Below are 18,993 nucleotides of genomic sequence, written 5' to 3'. Positions count from 1 at the left end.
TACCTTAGAAAACCTACTGGAACACATTTGACTGGTTCCAAAAGAGTATAGAAATGAATCATGACTTTTAAAGCAATCCTAAATAACATCAAGATCCAAGTCTATAATTTCACATATGAAATGGTCAACAGAAGCTTTATTTTTCATTTTAAATTATTAATCATTTAATGGTTATACAAGTCCCCCACATATTCTACCAAGCTTCTCACACTTTTTCAAACAGCAGGAAACAGGAGATTCTACATCAAGTATAATAACTGCAGAATTACAGTGTCAAATTTATTGACCAAAAGGATAATGTCCCTGAAACAAATAATATAAATTGAATGAAACCGAATGAATCCAGATCAATCATCTTCAGGTGGTATAGGTGTATTTTCACAGGTTCTTATTTAGCCACTCGATGTAGTTGTTAGCCATTCTTTGTGCTATATTTAGAGCAAGAGGACTTGTAATAAATGATAGAACACCATGAAAAGCATTGTCAACATGTTCATGTGCTACCTCAACTCCTGTTTCCCTAAGACGGGAAACATACATGATTCCATCATCCCTCAAGACATCATATTGACAAGTGAGGACATATGTAAGTGGTAAGCTCCGAAGCTTAATGTCCTCAACTAAAAGTGGTGCCAGCCTTGGATCCAGTAAACCTGGATATTTGTGTCCAGTTTTGGAATTTCTATGTGATGGGTCAGTATAAACGTGACCTTTTTTAAATCTTTCAGGTAGCCACTTACTCCAGTTTACAAATTTAAACAAATGGTTGAGCTCTGTAGGAACATGTTGGTTGGTCTCTAAAGCTTTGGAAAAAAAGTCATCTGATGGAAAATATTCACTGAGGAATTTGATTACGAATGTTTTAGGCAGAATTGGCATGTTTTTATTATCCTGAAGGGATGGCAATTCGGGATCAATAGTTTGAAGACCAGGGTACAATAAAGCTTGAATCCTGAATTTAGTCTTGACGTCAGGGTCATCTAGAATCTAGAAAAGGAAAGTATTTATTAGAAATATTTTTCCTATGAAAGATGGATTATTTAATATGTTTCATATTTCATAATGTAAGCCATTTTCTATCTTTTTTATTCAAAATTGTAAGGGAAAAACCTTAACTGATATGTTTTTCAAAGTATTTGTAATCTGGGAATTTTCTACACTAATGGCTTTTGAAGAAAAATACAAATAAAATACAAAAAGATATATTATTATATTTGCTAACTAAAGGATATATTGAAAACTTCAGTATGTTCCAATCTTATGCATCAATGACTATAATATAACTATTCTTTATCATTACTCTGTGGAGTTTAAATGCTTTAGGAATTATTTGATTTTTTTTCAATTCATTTTCATAATCAAAATAGGCTGGATAGGGAAAAAGAGCAGAGTGAGGGATAATTTAAAATTCTTCTCCTTGTAAAGTACAGGTCATGTCCGACTCAATATACTAACTTTGTCCCAAAAAGTGACCTCTTATTCCCCCAAAATTATTTTTTCTTGATAAATTTTTGTTTGTTTGCCGTATGTCATTCACCACTCATATAAATGTTAAATTTACTTTGATAGTGTTGTTGAGCTTCCTTTATTCTTGCAATGGAAGTGAAGTTACATCTTTCACTTATATTTAGGACGCTATAATTAAGTATAATCTTTATTGTCATTGTACTTAAATACAACAAAATTGGTTCCTAATGTGAAAATGCTCCATGGGAAAGTATACAGGTAGTCCTCAACTTACAACAGCTTGTTTAGTGACTGCTCAAAGTTACTATGGCCCTGAAAAAAATAATTTATGACTGTTTTTTACACATATAACTTTTGTGTCAAGATAATGTGATCACTTTTTGCAACCTTTTGACAATTGGGAAGTCAGTTTCACTTAACAACTATGTTACTAACTTAGGTGATTCACTTAACACTTAACAACTGTGGCAAGAAAAGTCATAAAATGGGGCAAAACTCATTTAACAATTGCTTCGTTTAGCAACAGAAATGTTGGGCTCAATTGTGGTCATAAGTTGAGGACTATCTGTACTTCTCTTGAGATTTAAGACTGGAGAGAAGCCCAGATTGCAATTTCCTGGAGACAACCTCCCTCAATCACTTTATATTAAGGTACGTAAAAGAACAACACATAGCAATTTCTCCTTTTCCCCTCTCAGAAAATTCATGAATATGCAAATATATGAAATAAAAAGTAAGAATCAGAATTGTTTGTTTGTCTTATGTTATTTACAGCTCACATGAATGTGTTAAATTTACTTTGATTGTGCTGTTGAGCTTGCGTATTCTTGAAATGGGACTGAAGTTACATTTTTCACAATGAAATAACCATTGACAAGGTGCTATCTAGTGCATTTCCTCCTGAATCAGTTGTCTTCTTGGGCTTTGTTGCATGGTAGGTAGCCTGCATGCCACTTCTTGGTCTGGGCAAATCAACAAACTAAAAATCTAGGACTTTCTTTTAAAATGGTAGAAACCTAGTATTACACCTCTAATGTGAAAAGTCCCAGCAGTTGCCCTGATTGTTAATTGCTGCAGGTATTTGGTTACATGATAATTTCAGACAGTCGGGGTCCAATTAACAGACATAATTCTATGATCTTCCATTTTAAACTCCTTAGAAGAACCTGAATCTTTCAGGGTAATTAAAAATTATGACTTCCTACTCTTAGGTATATAGTGTGAAAAGCCCCAAGGTAAATAAACTAGCAGGATTTGAGATAACAGAGATCAGTAACATGTATAAACCCATTTTAGATTTATTACTTTCAAATGGGTAATTCTTACCTGCTGGGTTACAGCTGCAGCTAAGCCACCTCCTGCGCTGTCTCCTGCAATGGCAATGCGACTTGGGTCTACATTATATTTCTCCAGAATGCTGTTTTGTAGAAAGTATTTTGATACTGAGTACACATCTTCAAATGCAATGGGGAATCGATATTTTGGCGCTAGTCTGTAACTTTTGGAATTAATTAAAAACACAATGAAAGAAATATATAAATTCCTTGTGTTGCTAAAACAAAATTAATGTATCGCTAGATTTACACTATTGATATTAGATTTTAAAAGATGATTTTCTTCAATATAGAATTTGCTTAATTTTTTTGAATTCATGACTTACTTGTGTGCTAAATTATCAACAAAATTTATTTTCCTTTTATCGACTAATTCTATTCTGGTCTATTTAGTCAATAGAATAATTATGCTTCATTGGAGTATATGCTTTATGGAAGCTATAAGTTATGTGGAATAATCTGAGACAGAATAATCTTTAACTTTGGAAAATACCATTAGCTTTTTTTAAAGCAGCTGATAAGCAAGACTGATGTAATAATCTGTGGAAATATCCTTAAGGAAGAGAAGGAAGAACCACAAACCACAGATAAGAGATAGGAAACATCCCAGTCCACAAAAGGAATTGGGTGTGGAAAGCATCTCAGAAGGGACCATGCTGCTTCCTTAGAAAGTAAAGGAAAAGGCGAAAAAAGCAAAATTCTGTTATTATAACGTTGCAATAAAGGTAGCATTACCATCCATAGTGTTGAGTAGTTTCCATACAAGATACAATAGTTTGTCTGGATTACCACAAAAGGTTGACAATCTCTACATTGTTATATTTTGAAATGAAGATTTTAGTTTTTTGAAATGATTTGTGCATTTCATTTTATGTATTTAAATATTATTATACCGTGTTCCAATCATATTATATTTGTTTACAATTAGCAAAAAGTATAAAAGACAATAAATTTAAAACTATATTAGCTATCCATTATAAATATGAAATAATACTTATAGCACAGTATATGCAAGGAAGTATAACTTAGCAACCAATAACAATATATATGGCTTCAATGTTCCAGTTTGTGCTATTGCTATTAATTAATTAATTTTTTGTTTATGGAAAAAGATTAGGAAAAGATTAATGAACGAAAATGTCTCCTTCAAACACCATTCTTACTTGACAGACACCACAACAGCATTTAGTCTTTCTGATGTCCATCTTGATAAGAGGTCATAGGCTTTCATGCCTGTGAAAAATAAGTGGCAAAACATGTTATATTATTCTTGCAACACCAATACACAGTGCATGGGTCAAAAACAATATGGGACAAGTCTTTAGACTACCACAAGAGTGAGAGTAGAATGTTACCATAGAAACTAAGAAACATTAAGTTCATTTTATGAATGGCAGAATTGTTTCTGCCTCGTGTTCATGTGAGGTTTGAAGTCCTAAGCCTACAAATTCTAATGAGCTGTTTTTGGTTTCTTTTAGGAGGGACTTTCTGGAAACTTTCCATGAATCTCTAATCCAATGTTCCCCAATGTTGGCAACTTCAAGATTTGTAGGTGCCAGTTCCCAAAATTCTACTGGCTGGGGAATTCTGGGAATGGAAATTAATGTTGGGAGCATCATAAAATTATTGAGGCAGGGATAAACTGCTCTAATCTCTACCATTCAGTGATCTCTTGAAATGATACGGCTCCGGATGAGGCTGCCAAGAAAGACTACCAAAGAAGAGAAGCAAGTAGTCAACAGGGTGTGAAGATCTTTTAAAATGGGTTTTGAACAGTCCCAATGAAAATAATGGGATAAAAGCAACTTACTACTTCATTTTCCCCTACTGCTCAGATTACATTGTAAATTAAAATTGGCAAACAGATAAACTGGCAAGAGTTAGAGAGGTTGGAAGGTGCAACCTCATCAATTTACCTTTTGACAATTGCGAATCTTGTACCTTCTATGTGATTCATTTTGTGAGAATCATCAGGATGGTTTTAAAAAACCAATCAATTAGCCAGCAACTCAAGAAGGTTGATATCTCTATTATACCTCAATGAAAGCCCTGTGATGTCAGAAAAAATAGATACATTTATATATTTGAGACCCACTCTAGTGGAATAAAATACTTATGCTTACTTGCTGATCCTGTACACCATCCACCTCCATGGATGAAAATCACTGCTCTTTTCAAGACATCTGACTGCTTTGTAGGAATGTAAAGACGTACTGGAACATGGCTAAATTCTGTGTCTGTTACAATAACATTTTCATCAGATGTCGGTGCTGTATATTCAATCCTCGTGTACAGATTCATAACATCCATATAGCGTCCAAGACCCAACTTCTCCACAATTGTGGCCTGCAAAACAAATGTTAACATCCTTTTTTTTTGCTTGAAAGAAATACCAGCATCTGTTGCCTTGGAGATACTCCATGAGATACTCCAAGGACATTCTGAATGGAATTCATGGTTACAGACCCCATCATTTCAGGTACCTGCAGAAGCAAAAAACAAGATGGCACTGCCATAGGCACTGCCAGGAGAACCAGTTTGGGGAAATGGCAGGCCTGGATCACTGCCAGTTCCAGTGACCCAGGATGCCAAACTACTACTGGTTCAGCCAAACTGGTCCAAACTGGTAGGAACCCACCACTGTCTCTTTCTCTCCCTCTCTATCTTCCCCTCTTTCTATGTCCCTCTATGTCTCTCTTTCCCCCTCTCCCTCTCTATCTCTCTTCTCCCCCTTCTCTCTCTCTCTCTCTCTTCTCTCTCTCTCTGTGTTTTCTCTCTCTCTCTCATCGTTCTCTCTCAGAAAGCCGTGACTGGGCCAACCGAGCAAGCTGTCCTTGGGGTTCTTCGCTGCTCCTTTTCTTTCTTCTTGGCAACTTTTGGAAATCCGCCCTCGCTGAGGAATAAGGAATGAGCACAAGCTGCGGCAGAGGCTTCCCCAAAGATGGTCCTTCTTCTCCTATCACAATCCCCTGGCTGGCTCTGGTGGGCCAGAAGGGGGAGCATTAGTGGGAAGACCCTCCTTAAGTGGGGGCTGGGCTCAGCCAAAGTGCAGCAAAGGTGCATGGGGCACATGGGCTGATCAGCTGACGGGTGAGTGTTTTTGGCAAGGGTACTCTCACTCTCTCAGCCAGTCCCCCAGGGTGGGTTTGTAAAGTTTGATGGATCAGGCCCCCTTTTCCAACTGCCATGAGCATCTTTACTTCTTCAGAAGATAGGTGCCCCAGCGGCTTTGATTGAAAAGTGTCCTCTAGATGGTGAAAGTCCCATGTAAGGTTTAAAGCTGAAGCCCCTTTTCTGTCATCCCCTCCTGGATCCTATTCCAACTCCACCAGCTGTCATATTAGTGAGGCCAGCATTGGTCACAGTTGGGTGGGCCCAGTATCTCAGGGTCTCAGGGTGATATCTCCCCAAGTGAGACACTCAGCACTAACAAGGGCCAGAAGAAGCACCAGCCAGAGAGAAGGTGCTGGAGAATTACACCCCACACTTTTCCAACTGCCCTGAGCATCTTAACTTCTTCAGCAGATAAGTGCCCCCAGCGGGTTTGATTGAAAAGTGTCCATGTGCAGAGTAATTTTTATTGTATGGTGTGCATCAAGTGTGCATCAAGTGTGCATCAAACATGCATCTCATGGCCATGAGCAAAGAAGCTGTAGTGGCTGCTTTAACCCACCCCTGGAAAAACACATAGAGAAATAGAGAGAGGGAAGAGAGAGGAGTAGAGAGAGGGGGAGCAAGAGAAAGTCATAGAGATACAGAGACATATATACAGAGAGGCGGGGAGAGAGGGAAGAGAGAGAGAGAGATACATAGAGGGAGGGGAGAGAGAGAGAAAGGGAGAGGGAGGGAAGGAGAGATAAATACAGAGAGAGGGGTAGAGAGAGGGAAGAGAGAGAAAGAGAGAGGGGGAGAGAGGGAGTGGGAGAGCAGAGAAGAGGGAGGGAGAGAGAGAGAGAGAGATGTCAAAAAGGTTGTGTGGTTCCCAGTATTTTTTAACAACCAGTTTTCTGTCATAATAGCCTGTTGGGTAGGCATGGCTAGGGAGTCATGTGACTCGATGAGGGTGAGTGATGTCAGTGTTTTCTGTGGGAAATGGGTCCAAATTGCTCTTGGAGTTTTTAAGTTTGCAGATCCCTGGCCTAGTAAAATGGCTTCAACTGTACTTTAAAAGCACTGACCTAGTCAGAAAAAAAGCACAAATGTAGAAAAAGGTTTTGTAGTTGGATAAAGCAGAAGTGAACTCTCAAGAAAGATTATGAAAAGATGGAAGAAGCCCTGCAGAACTAATGATTTACTAATACTATATCTGCTACTAATAGATAAGGCAAAGAGTACTCTGGATAGGAACAAGGGGAGGTTATTATTCCTATGGGACTTTGTTATTGGACTACACATAACATTACTCTATAAATTGCACTTGTCAAACAGGTAGAATAAACTTGGCTCAAATCAAATCACTTGCTGAAAAGGGCTGGGTATTTGTTTTCTTTCCCTTTGCAAGCACCCAAAGCAGGCATGAAATCCTCTTATGTTTTGCTATTGGTTCAGAACCAGTATGTGCAGAGCAATGTTCCCTCTAATTTTTTTTCAGTTTGGGCGGAAAAGTATAGTGTTTGAGCAGCACATTTTCATGCCTGAGCACCTGAATTTTTTTCACAGATGTCACTCAAGACAACGACAAAATCAGTGTTATATCAAATCAAACTAGTAAAATATTAAAATGAATAAAATTGTAAACGAATAAATTTAGAAATATTTGTTCAAAAGCAAACTCACTAAAATTATCTTTTCAAATACATTTTAATGAATTTCACTTGCTATACTTCATTTTAATGTATTATATGCAATTTGCTATTTTAAATAAGTAAAATGATTAAAATCCCCATGCATAAAGTCTCATTCACATCTAACAGTTTTCTTCTATCATTAATTTGTAAACTCAGGGATTTATTGACATTCTGTTCAACAATGCTTGCTGATTGTTTAAAAAATTGTGCCAATTTGTTCCTCTCTATACAGCTGGTTTCAGTAACCTACTACTATTGAACTCTGGGAAACAATTCTGCATATAACTAGTGATAGTAACTAGTGACCCAAAATATCCAGCAAAATTGCAGAGATAAACTGACAGATAGGAAGTTTAATTAGCTCAAAGCAAAAATATTCTCAATGACTTTGAAAATCCCAATGAGTTATCAAACATCATGTGATGTCACTTGACCGGCTGGAGACTCAAAGATAGCTGAGATTACAGCCAGGAGAGGTAGAACAAGGAAGATTTTCTCTGAAAGAGAGAGATGCACGAGGAAACAGACCCTGCTTCCTGCATTTGGATTCTGTGGCGCGCACACTCTAGGTGGGAGTTTAGGATCGCTGCTGTGCCGCCCTGGATTGGCCAATGCAAGCCTCAGGTGGGTAGCCTCAAGAGAAACGGCGGCAGTGAGCCTTCTGCCTTCACTTTCTACCTCGTTGTGGAGAGGTAGAAAGCAAAGGCAGGAGGCTCACTGCTGCCGTTTCTCTTGAGGATGCTCAGCTTCCTTGGCTCGTTCTGGGTTCATGACCAGCCCCCACCCCCACCTTTTGTGGGCTTTTATGTGTTAATCGAGGCACGGATGCTGGAGAGGAAGGGAAGCCGGCTGCTTTCACACAATACGTTTATCTCAGAGGCCGAATTATGCAAGTGGGTCAGAAAGAGATGAAACTTTCTTTCAGCGAGTATTGGCCAATCACTCCCTCCCCCCTAATGTGGCGAATTTAGCCTTCTTAAACTTGTGTGAAGGCAGCTGTGGGCAATGTTATCTCTAAATAATTGCTCCAGGAAGCCCGAGCTACCTCACTTCCTCAACCCAGTCACTTTGCTGCCATGCTGCACCTCAAGACTCCTGTTTAGCTGAAGGGGTTTCAATCACGATTGTGCGGCCGCTCTGCAGACTGCATTCCGTGACCGGCAAACGACACTGTGTGGCAGTTGAAAACTGCTATGTGATGTTTACTTTCCATGTGCATGGCGGCGCAGCCACACAGCCACACAGCCACGCAGCTTAGAGGGAACATTGGTGCGGAGCGTCCATGGTGACTACCAGTTAACCTGAACCGGGGCAGCACAGGCAGATGAAAACTGATATGCCCCAGATTCAATCCCAGCCAAAATGTTTGTACACCTCAACAGAAACACAGAAGGCTGCTCATGCAGCAGCATGCAAAAAGACTAATCCATTTCAGTGCACTGGGTGGATGTGAACAGCTAAAATGCAGAAACAATGTATATTAAACAATGAGTATTTACTCTAAGATTTCCCTATCTGGGACAACTTGTGGAGGCCAATAAAATGCAATTAAAGATTTCCCTTTCTGAATGCAGGCACAAAATAAAGTAAACAGACAAACTACATTACCTGCATTACTAGTTAAGTATTACAATCTGGAAATAATGAGACAGTGAGAAAAAAAGAGTGCAAGAATTTACTCAGTTCAGCAGACAGATACAGAAGGTAAGAAGTATCTTTCTTTCTTTCTTTCTTTCTTTCTTTCTTTCTTTCTTTCTTTTTCCCCCTAGCATTTTCTCTCAAGTGCAGTGTCTGGTTTTTTTTTTGATCAACCAAGATTTGATCCATTTACAGCAGGAATTGATCACACAGCTGGCTTTCATGCCTAAGGTTGGTCTAGAATTCACTCTCCTGGTTTCTAGTTTAGTGCCTTAAGCACTGGACCAAACTGGTTCTCTTGAGTGACTGAAATATACATTATATCCAATATAGAAAAAGCATCCTGCTCAGAGTCTAATGTCCAGGAAGAAAATATTTTGTAAAAGGAAAAGTTTCTAAAATATAGAAAGGAGGTTGCTCCTAATTATATTTTTAAGATTATATCCAGAGAAAGTGTAGAAAAATACATAAATTCCATAGCTCTTTCTATGGATAAACTATAATATTCAGTATATGCCTTCAGCATGACCAAGGCATTTTACAGATTGTTAGTGTTCTTATTTTTTGGTTGTTGTTTTCCCTGGCATTATCTTATTTCCCTAAAAGCACAACTTTCACCTTCAAGCAGTCTCAGGCATAAGCACGGGAAATAAATGTCTCAACTTACTGCATGGTTTAGGCTTCTAATGCTAGCATCCAAAATGATCAGCTTCCAGGGTTCCTCCACATTCTCTGGTAAAGGCTGGTAGATATAGTAGGCTACCAAAGTTGAAGCTACCAGAAGGCAGAAGAATTTTCCTCCCATCTTTTACTCTGTCAACTTTATTCAACTCTAGGTTTTACTGTCTAACCTCAGGAGGATTGCAATACTGACAAGTCAGGTGATCAAGCATTTCATTTGATCTCAATAGTAAAATTAGTGCCAGAGGCATTTTGTTAAATATTCACAAATTTTCAGTTGATAGAACCTATTTTGCTTTGTAAATTACAGGATTAGACAGTTCTTGACTATTAAAAAGCAGTTTTTCAGATAATTTTTTTCTATATTCAAATATTTAAGGATTGCAACACACTTTCTTCACTTTGCCTTGCAAATTACCTTTGAATTGCAGAACTGAAATTATAAGTGGCATAATTGATGGAGAGGAAGTAGAATTGCTGGATTTACAGAAGATAAATCAATAGAAAAATAATATGATTCAGATTAATAAAATAAAGATGCCATCATACTTCTCTTGCCTTTAATAAATTATATACAGTGTGTGTGTGTGTGTGTGTGTGTGTGTGTGTGTGTGTGTGTGTGTGTGTGTGGAAAATATATTATTCAAATATATTTAACATATGTTTTAGGATATCCTCTGCATTCTGCTAGCTAAATAAGACTAGTTAAGAGCAAATTTACTTTGGTTGAATAATGATAATGATTGATGAGGATGGATGAGGACTGATGATGATGATGATGATGATGATAATGATAATGATTCAAAGTTATGTGAAATCGTCACTAATAGTTCTTTAGCTGGTGTGGATATTTATTCATGTTGACTTCCGCCCAAGAAGCAAGGAAGTTAATACATATTGGCATAGTATATGCATTGATTCAAGCAAAGTGCCTTTTGTGATTGATATACATTTTGTCAAATGTACGGATTTTAACAGATTTATAGAGTTGGAAGGGACCTTGTACGTCATCTAGTCCAACCCCCCTCTCAAGCAGGAGACCCTACACCATTTCTGACAAATGGCAGTCCAATCTCTTCTTGAAAGTCTCAAGTGATGAAGCCCCCACAACTTCGGAAGGCAAGCTCTTCCGTTGGTTGATTGTTCTCCCTGTCAAAAAGTTCCTCCTTTTTTCTAGGTTGAATCTCTCCTCGGTCAGTTTCCATCCATTATTCCTTGTCTGGCCTTTAGGCGCTTTGGAAAATAGCTTGACCCCCTCCTCTCTGTGGCAGCCCCTCAAATATTGGAACACTGTTATTATGTCTCACCTCGTCCATCTCTTTACTAGACTAGTTCCTGTAACAGTTCTTCATATATTTTAGTCTCCAGTCCCCTTACAATCCTGGTTGCTCTCCTTTACACTTTTTCTAGAGTCTCAACATCTTTTTTACATAAATTATGTGATGAAAACTTAGAGTTTTACTCATCAACTGCAAACCTTTTTATTGTCCATGGGAGTTTTCCTCATTTCTCCTAATTGCTGTGTTTGTGCCTCCATAAGCTTGCGTAAAGAGGCATTATGAGCTCTAAATGATCAGATTATAGAGGCTGAAGTGAAACACCCATATTCACTGGCCATTATTCTAGCTGATTTCAACAAAGGTAACTTAAGGAAAGAGCTTTCAAAATATTTTCATCATGCCAATGCTTACCACAGAGGCAAGAATACTTTAGACCATTGCTACACAACACTAAAAGATGCTTATCGGTCCTTACCATGAGCAGCTGTGCGACATTCTGTCCTTTGCATGATTAACCTTGTATCTACCCACAGACAAAGACTTAAAGCCATGAAACCAACAATTAAATCAGTGAAGACTTGGACTTAGGAGGCAAAGTTAAAGCTAGAGGCTTGCTTTGACTGCACTGACTGGAATATTTTTGAAGAAATCTCTGCAGACCTGGATGAAGTCACAGATATTGTAAAATCATATGTCAGCTTTGTGAAGACCTATGTGAACCAAACAGGAACTTGTGAATATACAGTAACAACAAATCTTGCTTCACAGCTAAACTTAAGCAGCTACGTTGTTCGAAAGAGGAAGCCTACAGAAAAGGTGATAGAATGCTGTACAATCAGGCCAGAAATGTATTAACAAGCAAAAAAACCTACTCTGAAAAGCTAAGGAATCAGTTCTCAACAAATGAACCAGTAAACAAGTGGAAAACTCTTAAAAATATCATTGGTTACAGCAAACCACCTTCCCAGGCTGAAGGAAATCAACAACTGGCAGATGACCTGAACCTGTTTTACTGCAGGTTTGAAAGGAAACTACAGTCACCTATCTCCACAATTCCCATCCCAGACATACCAACAACACCCAAATCTTCTACAACTCCTACAACTAACCCCATCTCATTGGCTTCACAACCCCTGGTGATCACAGAACAGGAAGTCCAAGATCTATTTCACAGACAGCAGCCAGGAAAAGCATCAGGCCCAGATAAGATAACTCCTTGCTTAAAAGTCTGCGCTGATCAATTGGCCCCCATTTTCACCCAAATCTTCAACAAATCACTAGAGATGTGTCATGTTCCTTTTTCCTTCAAATGCTCCACTATCATCCCAGTGCCGAAGAAGCCCTCCATTAAGGAACTCAATGACTACAGACCAGTTGCTCTAACATCTGTAGCTATGAAAACCTTTGAAAGGCTAGTGATGTCCCACTTGAAAGACATCACAGATCCGCTATTAGACCCACCCTGAAATTTGCATACCAAGCAAATAAATCAACAGATGATGCTGTTAATATGGTTTTGCACTACATCCTTGAATCCCCAAAGACCTACACAAGAGTCCTCTTTGTAGAATTTAGTTCAGCATTAAATACCATAATATTGGACATTCTTCTAAGTAAACTAAATCATCTAGAGGTATCTGAACACACTTGTAAGAGGATCACAAGCATCCTAAAAGACAGGAAACAGCAGGCAAAGCTAGGCAAAATCATATCAATACAATACAATAGCAGAGTTGGAAGGGACCTTGGAGGTCTTCTAGTCCAACCCCCTTCCTAGGCAGGAAACCCTATATCATTTCAGACAAATGGCTATCCAACATCCTCTTAAAGACTTGCAGTGTTGGGGCATTCTCAACTTCTGGAGGCAAGCAATTCCACTGATTAATTGTTCTAACTATCAGGAAATTTCTCCTTAATTCTAAGTTGCTTCTCTCCTTGATTAGTTTCCACCCATTGCTTCTTGTTCTAAACTCAGGTGCCTTGGAGAATAGTTTGACTCCCTCTTCTTTGTGGCAACCCCTGAGATATTGGAACACTGCTATCATGTCTACTCTAGTCATTCTTTCTATTAAACTAGATATACCAAGTTCCTGCAACCGTTCTTCATATGTTTTAGTCTCCAGTTCCCTAATCTTCTTTGTTGCCCTTCTCTGCACTTTTTCTAGAGTCTCCACATCTTTTCTACATCATGGCAGCCAAAACTGAATGCAGTATTCCAAGTGTGGCCTTACCAAGGCATTATAAAGTGATATTAACACTTCATGTGATCTTGATTCTATCCCTCTGTTTATGCAGCCTAGAACTGCATTGGCTTTTTTGGCAGCTGCTGCACACTGCTGGCTCATATTTAAATGGTTGTCCACCAGGACTCCAAAGTCCCTCTCACAGTTACTACTATTAAGCAAGGTACCACCTATACTGTACCTGTTCATTTCATTTTTGTTGCCTAAATGTAGAACCTTACTCTTTTCACCATTGAATTTCATTTTATTGGATAGTGCCCAATGTTCAAGTTTGTCAAGATCCTTCTGTATCTTAAGCCTATCTTCTGGAGTGTTGGCTATTCCTGCCAGCTTGGTGTCATCTGCAAATTTGATGAGTTCCCCATTTATTCCCCTATCCAAATCATTGATGAAGATGTTGAAGAGTACTGGGCCTAAAACAGAGCCTTGGGGTACTGCACTGCATACTTCCCTCCACTGATAGCCCAAGCAGCCATAGTGGCCATACTTCTTGTAGAGTGGAGGATGATCCCCCAGTACACATGGAGGGCCTGGCTCTCATAGGCTATGGCAATACAAGCCCTCAGCCAATGACCCACCATGGAAGATGTCACTCTATGGCCCAGAGTTGACAGCTGAAAGGATACGAACAGGGCCTCAGTCTTCCTGAAGGAAGAGGTCCTGGAGATGTAAATGTGGAATGCCCTCCTTATATCCAATTTATGCCACTGCTTCTCCAAGGTATCTTGAGACCAAGGACAGAAGTCCGGCAGTATTAACTCCTGTGCTCAGTGAAAAAAGAAGTTAACCTTAGATATAAAGGCAGGGTCCACACTGAGGACCACCTTGTTAATATGAGACACACAGAGATCCTTTCTCACTGACAATGTGCCAATTCAGATATCTTTCTAGCATAATAGCCACCAGGAATGCCACCTTACATGAGAGGTGACATAGACTGGCCTTCTTAAGGGCTCAAAGGCTTCTATGGTCAGGGCCTGGAACACCTTAGGCAAATCCCAGGTGGGATAGTGGTGTACCATAGGGGGGCGTAAGCTAGAGGCGCCCCTGAAAAAAGCTCTAACCATAGGATGGAGAGCTAGAGAACTAAAACATCCTATACTAAGAAGAGAGGCCAAGGCCACGACTAGTACATCCACCCGCAAGGCCAACGTGGGATCTACCTGCCCCTTCTGACACCAGGTACTAAATACCTTCCAAGTTCAATTGTAAATGTGGGTGGTAGAGCTTCCTGAATGGTCCTTATGACCTTATTAGAAAACTTTTCTGTTTTCAGCAATTTCCACTCAACTGCCATACGGTCAAGCATAACCACTGGGGGTCTGGATGGGCAATGGGTCCCTGACTCTCTGGGGGAATTGTCCACAGTCTGGCCACTGACAGTCTGACCAAATCAGCAAGCCATGGTCGTCTGGGCTAATGGGGAGTCACCAACAAAACCTTTGCCCTCTTCCTCAATACCTCCCTGACTACAGCCAGGATCAGAGGCAGTGGGGTAAAGGCATACAATAGATCTCTGGGCCATGAACATCATAGAGCATCTACTCCTACCAGTCCCAGAGCTGGAAACCTCGAGAAGAAGCTGGAAAGGTGAGAATTCATTGGAGAGGTGAAGAGATCCAGGATGGGATTGCCAAATTGTTCTGACAGTTCCACAAAAAGATTGTGATGCAGATGCCACTCTGCCTTGTCTACTGTGGCCCTGCTCAACCAGTCTACCTGCATGTTGGATACCCCCGCAATGTATTCTGCCCTGATCGAAAGCAGGTGAGTCTCCATCCACCAGCACAATGTTTCGGATTCTGTCATGAGGGACTTCGATCAAATCCCTCCCTGGTGATTGATGTGAGCCTTCATTGCCACATTGTCTGTTAGGAGGAAGGACACGGTACTCAGAGATCTGCTGGTGGAAAGCCCTGATGGCTAGCCCTGAAAAGCAGGTGATGATTATGGAAGAGATGCATGGAAATACTGTAACCAACTGACACACTTTCTACAATTTGTAATGGAAGATTTTTTTTTAAACTTTTATTTTTATGTTTGTTTGTCCTTGTTCAAAAACAAATAACAATTATTTAAAAAAAAGATTGAGAATTGCCCTCTACCCTCCTGAGGCCTTCGGTATTAGGCAGAGGATTGAATAGAATCCCTGTCCCCACTGTTCTAGCAGAACCAGTTGAATGGCCCAAATATCCAACAAATGTTGGATTGCTGATTCCATGAGTCCTCTTCTTTCTGGGTCCCCAGATACAGTGGAGGAAGAACCTCGGAGGAGGGGACCGAAATTCCAGGGAGAGACCTGATCTTACAATCTCCAGGATCCAGGTGTTGGTTGTGATCTACCCTCCTCTGTAAGAGAATTCCAGCTGACCCCCTATAGGACAGGAACCTTCCAAGTCATTTCTGACTTCTGTAGGGCTTATTGCCCCCACCACAAAAGGGCCACTTGCCCTGTGACTACTGTCTACCTCTGGCCCCGTTCCCAAATCCAGATCTATCAGACTGGTAATTAGAGTGTCCAAGAAATGGTCGCTGGCAGGTAAAATTAGATCCCAGTCTGTCAAAAGGAAGACTGCCTAAAGTACAGTGAGGGATGAATATCTGCCCTCCTGCCCTGAGAAGGAAACACCTTTATCTTATCCTTGGTCTCAATCAGGAAGGGTGCAAAATAATCACCAAAAAGTTGTCCTCCCACAAAAGGAGAAGATGCCAGCTTCCACTTATGCATAGCATCCATACACCAATGATACAGCCAGAGAATGCAATGGGTCGTAACGTTTGAAACCATAGCTCTAGCCGCAAACTTAGCTGTATTCAGCGATGCGTCTGCAGTGAACTCTGCAGCAGCCATTATCTTAGAAATGTCCTGGTGTGCATGGATGTTGTCTGCTAGAATCCTGCCTTGAAGCTGCTGGTGCCAATGCAAAGATACCCTGGTAAAAAAAGAAGCAGCAGTAGTGGTCCGAATGGCCCAGCAATCAGTCTGATGGGTCTGTGCAAAGCAATTTCCTCCGTTCTCCTTTCAGCCTTCAAGGCATCCTCAGCATACCTTGGGGGGGGGGCAGCACAGAAGATAAAGTCAAAGCAGCCACTGGGGCATTCAAATTAGGTACCTGTGCTAGAGTCAAAAGGTCAGATTCAATTGAAGAGAGAGAGTTTTCAAAAGTACTGGGCCTAGAAAGGGTAGCCAGAGCAGTCCACTGTCTCTTAATCACATCCAGGAACATTCCTGGTATGGAAATATTATCAGCTGAGGCCGTTTTTTCCATGAAAATAAAGTTGTCCTCTACCAACAAACCTTGGGTAAAATCTGGAACAGCTGAGTCCTTCCATAGGCAGGCAGTTGTCTTCACCTTCGACAGCAGGAATTTAAAGAGAGAAGGATTAAACAGGCCCTTAAAGACTGGCAAGGCTGGCTGTTCTTCAGAAAACTCACCTCCCCCAGAATTTTCTCTTCAGATAAAGGAGATTGACTCTGAGCCGAAGGCCCAGGAGAAGATGGTTCAAGCCATGGTCTCTGGTAACCTGTGGGATGCCCCCCCCCCCCACATGGTACATGCTATCCTGCTGCAGATCTTGACTAGTCTGAGGCCCAGACTCCTGAGTTTGACAGAATTCAGCCATCTCTTGCCTAATCGCCTGAGAAATCTATCTCCTGAAACAGGCAGGCATCTCCTGCTCTGCCAGGTCCACTGGAGAGGTCCCTGCTTCAGTGGGAATAAATATTGTCTCCTGTGGTCTAACAGAATCTTGTGAAGTAGATGAGATAACCGGTCTAACCAGCACTATGTTCTCTCCCTGCTCACTAAGAGTCTCAGGTGATGAAGCTCTAGGTTTAGGACAGGATCCTAAAGATCTTGAAGGACCAGCATTGTCAGTTACTACGCTTAACAGAGATTCATCTGATATCTTAAGTTTAGATCACTTATGACTACCAAATTGTTTGCTGGCCCGAGTAATTTCCTGATCTAATGTTTTCTGTCTCTGTTTGGCCACTTTTTCCTCGGCTCGAGAAGCCTTCTTCTGAGCCCTAGTCTTGGCCTTAATTTTCACTGTCACTGCTAGGCTAGTTGATCTAACATTACTAAGCCCCTGATATTATATTCAGACCCCAGAGGTGGTGACTCAGTCTGGGCTGGGCCTGAAACAGTACTGTTCTCCGCCAGATCATTACCAATCAGTCAGCCAGATAAAGGTAAGTGTAGCTGTCAACAGCAATCAGGCAAAGTTATGATGCTGATGGCAGACAGCAATTCAGCAAAAATGAGGCAGTTTTTGTCACTACAATGCTCCTGAGGCAATTCACAATACAGGTTAGGCCCAGATGACCTGAAAGCCTATAAGCCAGCGGCAATTACAAAACACAGGGCTGGCCCAGATGACCCTTTCCCCATGTTTATTCAGACTCCAATAAATCCTGTGGAAAGTAGAAACGATGCTGATACAATTTTAAATGGTTCTGTCTAGCCGACGTGAACAAAATGGCCGCCGCTGTTGTCAGGACTCTGAGGCAACAGTCTGCATCCTGAAATGAAGCGGTGGGAGAAACCTTTGGGACAATGGAAGTCAATGGAACCCTTAGAGTCACACTTTACAGGAGTGGTGAGCCTGCAAATGGTCAAATTTATCACTGGACTCCTAAGCCTCGCTGCCACCTATGTTAAAAAAAAAATGCCGAAACTGCTAATTTGAAAAGTGAGTAGAGCTGTCAAAAGAGAAAGTTTGCTTTAAATGACTGCTTCATTGCCACATTCCTAAAAAATGCGGTGCACATTGTCTCCAGAGCCCAATAGACCTATGGTTGAAATTGAAACTGCAATGATTTATCTGCCACAACTATATTCAGCTGCTACCTCTGGTAATAACTAAGGAGGGAAAGTCTGGAGCTCAAATAGAGCGAAGCCTTGGAGCACTAGAAACTGGGCTAATGGATCCCCACAGAAGCCCCCGCAGTGCTAAACTCACAGTGCAGTGAAGGTACCTTGTACTGTCTTCCTTACCAAAGCCAAAAAAAACCCACAATCCAGATAATATTACAACAAATCTTTCAAATTCTGAGCTGGGAGCTCAAGAGAAACCAGTCTTGTGAGCTGAGACTAAATTGAAAGACTGAGAACCGTTACCAAGGAGGCGTGTCTTCAGACTTTCAATTCAGTTAATGAGCTAGCAGGCTAGAATAACCCCATCTTGGACTCTCACATCGATACCATGAAGAATAGGAAGCACACATATTTGTCTTACACATCCAAAGTCCAGCACTTCTATTTATCACTCTTCAGTTTGGGTCAATCTAATTGAATATGGTTTAAAAAGGAATCTTTAACACATATCTAAGTCAGAAACCTGTCTGAAATGGATCTAGATAATCTAATTTCCCTACAGTGCTCTAGATGCAGTCGCACCATTTTTGGATTGTCTCTCCTAAAAAGGGAAAATTGGAGATTTATTAAATAAGTTGAATCAAAGGAATCCTCCTCAGGAGCATATATACCTAACTAATTCAGAAGCTCACTATAGGAAGTAGTTTGGATATATACATTTGTGGCATAATATATCTCATAGA

The 18,993-nt window shown here is 40.4% G+C and overlaps 2 protein-coding genes across 2 annotated transcripts in view; both read right to left on the bottom strand.

Annotated features, from left to right (window-relative positions):
* LOC116513882 (arylacetamide deacetylase-like) overlaps nt 1–18,993 on the bottom strand; it is a 68,791-nt gene that overhangs the window by 31,904 nt on the left and 17,894 nt on the right. The gene's annotated exons all lie outside the window — the stretch shown is intronic.
* LOC116513887 (arylacetamide deacetylase-like) lies at nt 379–10,031 on the bottom strand. Its single transcript, XM_032225175.1, has 5 exons — nt 9,894–10,031; nt 4,925–5,147; nt 3,965–4,034; nt 2,794–2,965; nt 379–987 (listed from the first exon to the last, which is right to left on the bottom strand). Exons 1-5 carry the CDS (start codon nt 10,029–10,031, stop codon nt 379–381), a joined length of 1,212 nt encoding a protein of 403 aa, XP_032081066.1.

Source organism: Thamnophis elegans, chromosome 10, assembly GCF_009769535.1.
Source record: "Thamnophis elegans isolate rThaEle1 chromosome 10, rThaEle1.pri, whole genome shotgun sequence".
Classification (NCBI taxonomy): Eukaryota; Metazoa; Chordata; class Lepidosauria; order Squamata; family Colubridae; genus Thamnophis; species Thamnophis elegans.
This window is presented reverse-complemented; position numbering and strand designations above follow the sequence as displayed.

Bases quoted from the DNA above. Each gene is read 5' to 3' on its own strand.
- LOC116513887 (XM_032225175.1), bottom strand. From the start codon at position 10,031: ATGGGAGGAAAATTCTTCTGCCTTCTGGTAGCTTCAACTTTGGTAGCC. The intron at 5,148-9,893 runs GTAAGTTGAGAC...TTTGTTTTGCAG, and splicing joins TTAGAAGCCTAAACCATGCA to GCCACAATTGTGGAGAAGTT. The intron at 2,966-3,964 runs GTAAGAATGGTG...TAATTCCAAAAG, and splicing joins GCTGTTGTGGTGTCTGTCAA to TTACAGACTAGCGCCAAAAT.